At 36.2% G+C, this 8,657-nt stretch overlaps 1 protein-coding gene and 1 long non-coding RNA gene across 2 annotated transcripts; both read left to right on the top strand.

Annotated features, from left to right (window-relative positions):
• Nucleotides 1-222: 222 nt before the first annotated feature.
• On the top strand, nucleotides 223-2,982 carry LOC131531159 (uncharacterized). The gene is made up of 3 exons (XR_009268580.1): nucleotides 223-371; nucleotides 797-880; nucleotides 2,034-2,982. It is a non-coding gene; the product is annotated as an uncharacterized LOC131531159 (long non-coding RNA).
• Nucleotides 2,983-5,099: 2,117 nt separating this feature from the next.
• Nucleotides 5,100-7,619, top strand: LOC131530625 (GTPase IMAP family member 9-like). Its single transcript, XM_058760991.1, has 3 exons — nucleotides 5,100-5,180; nucleotides 5,719-5,786; nucleotides 5,895-7,619. The coding sequence occupies exons 2-3, from the start codon at nucleotides 5,775-5,777 to the stop codon at nucleotides 7,056-7,058; spliced, it is 1,176 nt and encodes a 391-aa protein (XP_058616974.1). The 5' UTR covers nucleotides 5,100-5,180; nucleotides 5,719-5,774; the 3' UTR covers nucleotides 7,059-7,619.
• The last annotated feature ends 1,038 nt before the right edge of the window (nucleotides 7,620-8,657 follow it).

Below are 8,657 nucleotides of genomic sequence, written 5' to 3'. Positions count from 1 at the left end.
TAAATTAACATTTTAAATAATGTTTTTGCTGAGGTGGCCAGTCAATTTGAGAAAACTCATTGTGTTTTCTGTATATTACATGAAGATGCAGTTTTGCGTTGTGACAGCTTCATTTAGCAACTTTTAGCAACAAATCGTTGCGCCTTTAGCAACTTCCTCTGAAAATTAGTTGGCAACAGTGCATGCTATATAGACGCATTTAGTGTGATCGGGTTGGCAAGCGGATCTGTCCTGTGTTTCTACTGAGCTCTTACATGACATCTTTGTTTTATAAATTATATATATTTTACATTGTATTACATTACAGTTTTACATTTTACATTTTACAGCTGCATCACTGCATGTCTCGCTGCTGTTTTCACCGTTTTCAGGTGAGTTTAGTCCCTAAAATCACACAAATATTACATACAACTGTTCCTGACCCTTTTCTTTCTTGTAATTGATACGCTTCTGTTGAATATTTACTTCATAAAGACAGTTTAGTGTCTTCGAAAAAGTTCATTAGCATCTCAACTGTTTTCAGACCATGTAACTTATATATTGACCTCTGATTGATCAAAGTTTTGACTTTTCATCACATATTTATGTGTAGTTGGGAGATTTTAATAGCTTTGTAAAGGTTTTGTCAATGGGTTACTGGAATTAGACGAATTTATTTAGCCTAAAATATGTGCTGTAACTTTAATGTTAATCGGTGACGTCACTTAAAGGAACATGTATTAATTGAATCTAGTTAAAACGTGATTTGATATTTAATGGCAAACAATTATTGATAAAAATTGTTCTGTGGTTTCAGGAGTAACACTTCTACAACAGAAGAGAAGCTCCAAGGTATCTACATTTCTGAAGGAAGCTGCTGACAGAGATGTGGGAAACATGGGTAAGCTGCATGAGAAAGCTCATTAAATCACTTCATATATGCAAATATGTAGTGAAAAAATGCATATCACCATGCATCTTTTACAATTCTTTATTAAAGTTATTTTAAGAATGTTTTGACATCCAAACATGAGTGAGTGATGTTAAAATGTATTTTATTTCCATGATCAAAGATGAATTTTCAGCATCATTACTCTTCAGTTTTACATGATGATTATTCAGAAATCATTCTAATATGCTGATTTGCTGCTCAGGAAATATTCCTGATTCATATTTTGTTTTGTGTTTTGTGTGTATTATTCAGGATTCCTCAATGAACAAAGTTTAAAATGAACAGTGTTTATTTGAAACAAAAAATATTTACTCTCACTTCTCATCAATTTAATGCATCCTTGCTGAATAAAAATGAATTTATTAAAAAAACCTCACTGACTGTACACTTTAGAACAGTATTGTGCAATACCATTTAAAGGTCTGGAGTCTATTTAACAATTAATCCTGAAAAAAAAAAAGTTTACACTAAAATGTTTATCAGCACATCTTTTTTATATTGTTAATAATCAGAAATGTTTCTTGAGCAGCAAATTAGATTTATTTTTGAAGGATCATGTGACACTGAAGACTGGAGTAATGATGTTAAATTCAGCTTTGATCACAGCAATACATTAAGATTTTAACATATTCAAATAATAATAATAATAAAAAACAGTTCTCTTGAATTATAATATCATTTCACAATGTTATTGTTTTAACTGTTTTTTGAGTTGTGAGTATAAGAGACTTCTTTCAAAGATGTAAAAATCCTACTGACCCCAGACTTTTTAACAGTTGTGTAAATTAGTTATGATGTTCCTCCCACTTCAATAATACTGTGGCATATGTACACTGTAAAAAATCCAATAGAGAATGGGAACCTACGTCACGCCGCGTCGGATTCCGCCATGTTAATGTTTGGGGCTCAGACACACTCTCTCCTGTTTAACTCTAGATTAAATATACATCTTTTAGCCAATCATTCACATAACAACTCATGACCTTGTACTCTAGTAATAAATGCGTATGATCATCTTTTGCCTGAAATAATATGAACAACATCTATGCTAATTCTTCTCCTTTTGTTTTCCTGTTTCTATCTCTCGGGTTTACCATCCCAGTGTTACTACAGTTTGGATCCAGCCTCACTTGTGGTGACTTCAGATGATGCCAACACTCATGAAGACCCCAGATGATGGCAACTATAGATGAACATACCAACCTGACAAATGTTATGTATTGTAATCATTGCCTTAAAGCATATGTTGAGTGATTTTCAACCCACTTTGTATTGTTACTATGATGGTAATATATGTGAACGAACAATGTTTAATCTTTCTCTGAGTTCCATGAGATACACCCATTTATTTGTCAGCCAAATAATATTTTGCATTATCCGAATAATGTTTATTTACATATTACAGACTTTGTGACAGTATAAAGTGGATTTAAATTCCCCGAACCTACCCTTTAATGGTTGTCCCTTTAACTGAACATGACTTTGAACACATAACTTGTATTATCTTAGAGTTACTGATATATACATACATTTTTGCCAGAAGATGCTCCCCATTGAGTCACAGTCACCTCCGGTTGTTGACAGTTTTTTTTTTTTTGTTTTTTTTTTGAAACCTTGAAATTTTCTAAAGCTGCTTTGATTGTGAAAATCATTGTACCCTTACAACAGTTAACCATGTTTTTACTATGGTAAAACTAGTAATCATAACTGTAGTAATCAGGGTTTTTTAGTTTTTCTCAAACTAAGTTTTGATATCATGGTTCTACAATAGTAATATTTTAGTAATGCTTGAGTAAAACTGTGGTAACCATAGTTTTTGAAACCATGGTAAAGTTTGTAGTTACTAGGTTTACTTTATGCTGTAGTAAGACCATGGTTATGGTAGTTACTGTGAATTTACTACAACAATCATAGTTAAACCATGGTTAATTTTGTGGTTGACCTTTGTATGGACATATGTGAACTGAATGCTTCTATTTGAAAGTCACATTGGATAAAACCATCTGATAAATATACTGTAAATGAATTTGTACGTTTAATCTGTTCACTGAAAATACATTTTCATTTGCCATTGTACATTGTTTTTGATCCATTATTGTGCGCAAGGATATATTGGTTAGCGTAATCAAACTGATTATGAACCACGGACCGATCGTGGACCGCCAGAAAACAGTAATTATAAACCAGCTGCTCGTCAGCGGACCGCTGTCGGAAAAGCGGTGGCTGCCGCTGGTGGTCCGCTGGAATAAAGATGAGCAAAACGCCGGTGAACCGTGGGTGGCGTCCGCCGGTGGGCCGCCGACTCTGCCACCAGTGGGCCGCCAGTGGCCCGCTGGCAGTGGCGGTTCTACATTGAATTACTCTCCGGGCAAGACCCCCTCTGAGCGCCCCCCCAACCCCCATCCGATAAAAAAAAAATCTAGGTTTTTTTGCAAAAACATTTGCACAAACAGCCATGTTTTACTATAACAATATAAGCTTATAAGCTTATATTTCTCAATTGCACAAATCCTTCAACAGAACATCTGAAAAACACAATTCTGCACAAAACAGTATGAGTTATCAGAACTCTATACTGTATGTATAATAAACACTCTGTGTTTATTTGGCACTCGACAATCAACAGATTTCCCATCCCCCAACACCGTCACTCACGACCAGAAGTGAAGACTAAACCAATTCACCTCCACATAATCGTTTTGTATTACCTATTTTTATTAGCCATTTCACACAATTCAGAAAAAAACATAAATGTGAAAATAGGCCTGTGTTTTAATATTATGAATGAAATGTGTGTTATTTGGAAGAAAGTCAAGGTGTGACTGACTTTATCCCATGCACTTGTCCCACTAATGGAGCGGACAAGGAGGGCGTTTTTCCGATTTTTCGTATTCCTCATCCTTTCCTATCAAAATGTATGCTACGGATGAGAAAACGCAGAAACTCGAACCTGATCCGATTTTTTTTTATGAAGGACGAAAGTTTCGGAGGCAGTGTGTGACATAATGTGAGGTTGTATTTATTTTTTAACGTGCGAAAATTTCGGACTGGGTGTGAAATGACCTTTAAACTGTTTGTTTAATAAATCGTTTGGTGCTTCTGTATAGGCTACTTTTAAAAACTGAGGTAACCTTACTGCTATTTGTGCTTTTGTTTTAACGGTTAATGTTTAATAACGCTAATAAAAAATATACCCAATGTTTTTGTCGGGTGTGGTGCTTTGGTTTAGCATTATTTCATCTTATTTAAAGGCAATCATGTTTAAATCCTGCTATTCTGGATGATAAATTGAACGAATATTTGAGTATTTGTGTAGCCAACATTTTTTTACAAGCTATGAGAGAAAGTCCGCGGGAGTGGGCGGCAGTGCACACAAACATTGCGGGCGCAGGCGGGAGTGGAACACGCAGGTTGCGGGAGCTGGCGGTCCTGGTCAGAAATTCAGCTGGAGCGGACGGGTGCGGGTTAAGAAAACTGTCCCGCGCAGGGCTCTACACAGCACCTTCTCAGCGAGCAGGGGCGCCAATTTGCCAATTCCCCACACAGTTATATGACAGATAATAGAAAACCGCTTAGCAGCGCAAATGATTTTGTTTTTTTTGGGGTTTTTTTCAAGTGCTTGTGCCGCCCCCCACGTGTCATGAAAAAATGCCGCCCCGGGCGGCTGCCCCGTTCGCCCATGCCTAAAACCGCCACTGCCCGCTGGTCTTATGTTAGCTGGGTATATAACTTGAATGAGCGCATCATATACGCGCATTCTGATCAATAGGTGTCTCTTCAGACTTCAGGGTGCTCGTCCACATTCATGGTACAATAATATATATTTAACTAGCTAGTGTTATGTTGCAATACTTAATATATGAGACACCCCAATAAATTAACTGAACATGTATTTATGACAGGTTGGAGGTGATCCTAACTTTAAGAAGTTATTTACGATGATGTTTAAGAACTTCTTTTCGGGAATACATATATTTATTAAATTTGATCTGAAGAAAAATCTTAAGAAAAGTTTTTGGGAATACAAAATATTCTTATCTTTTTTTCTTAAGTTTGAAAAGAGGAAATGGGCAGTTAAGAAGAATTTTATTCTCAAGAATGCTTCGTGAATCCAGCCCCAGAGCTTGGCAGAGACAAACAGTGTCACGTGACTCTGTTTAAAGTGAAAGTAAAATGATATTTCCGACATTTTGTTGAAGCTCACTGTTGACGGAAGGCATTTTACATCCTCGGTCTTGTGTGATTCTCAGTAAGTGTAACGTTTAATAAATCTGTATTTGTTTATATCTAATCATGTTATAAATGTTTATGATAAATTACACTAGCATGAGCTATGTAGCAATCAGCTTTAGAGGTCTCGGTAAGACATATACCAGGTTTGGCGAGGGTTAAGTGAACGTTGTAGTCTCTCCAAAGTGTAAAAAATCTCCATGTTAGTGTACTGGAACAAACGACTAACCTGCCATGTATAAGATAATGAACGCTGAAACAGCTGTGTGTTATCAGATGTGTTCAGCAGTGAATCTAACAGGACTGAACAAGAACAAAAATAATCTTCAAAACTATACTACATTAACCTTTTAACGCCAGCCTCCTTTCTTTCTTTCTTTCTTTCTTTCTTTTAATTTCACTTGCCTAAATCACTTAATGAAATAAATAATTTATAATAAATAAAATAAATAATTGACAAAAATGTAATTCATGCAAATTTGTATTGTGTATATGTAAACTATTATTCTTTCCTCATTATCATCATTATTATTTATTTATTTATTTATTTTTTGTAGATTGAACTCTTATTTTCTTGGTGAAATAGTGTTTAAACGAGAAAAGAGACCTTGACATGGCATATCAGGTAAATATTTTAGCATCTCTCTCTTCCACCCCATTCTTTTGTAATTGTAGCAGACTATAATTTGAGACTTTTAATTGACTGTGTGCTGCATGGTTTTATGTATTTTAGAGGTTACAGAGTCCAGTGTTGATGGGATTTAGAGATGAAGATGAAGATCTCCGGCTGCTGCTGATCGGTAAAACCGGATCCGGGAAAAGCGCCACAGGAAACCTCATCTTTAATGATCGGGTGTTTGAGTCAGAAAAGAGCTCTTCATCAGTGACCAGAGTCTGTAAATCACACACTGGATCTGTTCATAACAGGAGCGTGACAGTGATCGATACTCCAGACTTCAGATTCTCCACTCACACTGACTTTGATTCAGACTCGGAGCTGAAGAGAGCTCTTGAATTATGTTCAGCAGGAGCTCATGTCATCCTGCTCTTTCTGCCTTTAAGCACTTTCACTGAGCAGGAGATGGAGTTCATCAGCTGGTTTGAGCAGAAGTTTGGAGCAGAAGCTCTCAGATTTACTCTAGTGCTCTTCACTCACGCAGATCAGAGACACATGAGATCACTAGGAGAGATGATCAGGGCAAATCCTCAGTTATCTGCTTTTATTGAGCGATGCGGTCAGAGATATCATGAGTTTAACATTAAAGCTCCAGCAAACAGACAGCAGGTGACTGAACTCATGGAGAAGATCGACAGACTGGTGTCTGAGAACAGAAACTCCTGTTACACACTAGAGGTGATGCTGGAGACGGAGAGGAGAAGAGAGGAGGAGAAGAGAGCAGAGGAGGAGAGGAGAGAGAGAGAACATCAGATGATGTTAGACACAGTCAGAGAAGAGACTGAGATGCGTGTGAGGAGAGAAATTGATGAGGAGAAAGCTGGGAAGAGGGAGAAAGATCTGTTCTTTAAGCAGATAAAGCTGAAATATTTGTGTGTATTTATGGTTTTTGCTGTAGTGTCAGGAGGTGTTCTGGTGTGGAGGAAAGACTCTTCACATGGATGGATGTTCACTAAGGGTTTCTTTACTGGAGGATCAGCATCAACTGCAGGAGTTTTTACAGGGGTTTTCTGGAGATTGTTGTGTAAGAGTCAGTTGATCCGTTCATCTTCTCACGAGCGTCCCAACACTGTTAGACAGTTACTGCTGAAAGCAGCAGGTGTTGTGTGTGGTTTATCAGCTGGAGCTGTGATTGGTCACTTTCTAGGAGGAAATGAACTTCCTGTTACAGCGCTAGCAGGATTAGCAGGAGCTACTGGAGCTTTTACAGCAATACAGTGAAGCTGCTGATGCTTTACAACTCATGACTCTAATGTCTTTGATTTTTTTGAAACTTCAACATAAAAAAAAAAATCATCATTCAGATTTCTGCTAAAGATACACCCACCCCCCCCAATTAATTTTTTATTTTCTCATGGCCTCTAAGAGACATTCATGAATTGCATTTTATTTTTGTGTGTTTGATTCTTAAAGAACACATAACTGTTAAAATGTTACTTTTTAAAATCTTTTGACTACGTTTGATCAGGTAACTCTTTATTTCTGATTTCATTTATAATCCTTACCTGTCTATCAGTTGTTGGACTGTATTGACATTGCATTGTTTGATGTTTTTAGAGGATTCAGAACACATGATTGAAGAGAGAGGGAGATGAGGATGTATGTATTGGAGACATAACAATGTTTTTCTGTACTGTGTAATAAGAAAGTCTATTGTGAAAATGATCTCTCCAGATGGGTATCTTAAATCTGTTTATATAATTTAGTCATTCTAAATGTGTGTGTGTGTCCTAGAAAATCTGTGTTTATAATACAATGATTAAAAATCTATATTTGTTGCTATACAGTAACAGTAATCTAATTTTTTCAGATGGGGATATCAATATTATGAATTTATAGGCTACAGTCAGCTAAAGATACGTGAAGCAGCTGCATTTTGCTGTTTAAGTGCTGGTTTAATAGAAATAATTTTAATGCGCATGAAAACTCAATCTTGATGCGCAGAAGACGTGGTTAAATGTGCATTTATTTAATTGTACCCTGCGATTCAAAAACATTTGGGGCTTCAGCCCCCTTAGCCCACCCCTAGCGCCGCCCCTGTTTGATTCCCAGGGAATGAATAACTTAATAAAATGTGTAGGGCACAAACTAACATGGGGTTACTTGTAACACACATGGTTGAAATATTTCCACACATGCTAGCATAACCAAATTTACAGTATTTACTAGCTGCCAGATCAACACTATATATAGAGAATATTTTGTCATCTCAGGTTTTAGTATTAAATTAAAATTAGACAAATCTGCTATTATTTTAATCTCCAATCTGTTATTTATTAGTTTAGACAGTTTTGTAATGCTTCGCTAACTAGCAGAAGACACTAACCAGTTTTAAATTCCAGTTGCACAGATGGGGAATGTTATAAAACCACGTTACAATGTGCCCTGCTATTATTAAACTATGCTATTCTATGACATTAGCGATGCAATTTACATCATTTACTTTTATGAATTTTAATGAGAAGCCACAAGAAAACTATATGCTTTTTACGCCTAACCCTTATTTTGCTTGCTCTCTCTCTCTCTCTCTCTCTCTAAGGTTATAGCTATAACTAATTTATTTACCCCTTCACAACTTAAGTAAATAATTAGTCAACCGGATGCTCTAAAGCCATATTAGGCTACCTTTACCTTATTTTTTTCAGATCACAAATAAAGACATTATTTAAAAAAAATGCTTGCACTTGTCCATTTAATGAATTGTAAACTTCTTCAATCTATTCACAAAAAGGATTCAAATGTCATAAAAATGATCCCATGCAACTCGTTCCATATCCCAAGTTTTCTTAAGGCACACGGTAGGGTTTGCTGAGAAACAAA

The sequence above is a fragment of the Onychostoma macrolepis genome, chromosome 22, assembly GCF_012432095.1.
Source record: "Onychostoma macrolepis isolate SWU-2019 chromosome 22, ASM1243209v1, whole genome shotgun sequence".
NCBI lineage: Eukaryota > Metazoa > Chordata > Actinopteri > Cypriniformes > Cyprinidae > Onychostoma > Onychostoma macrolepis.
The sequence above is the reverse complement of the archived record's forward strand: the minus strand, read 5'-3'. Positions and strand labels throughout refer to the sequence as shown.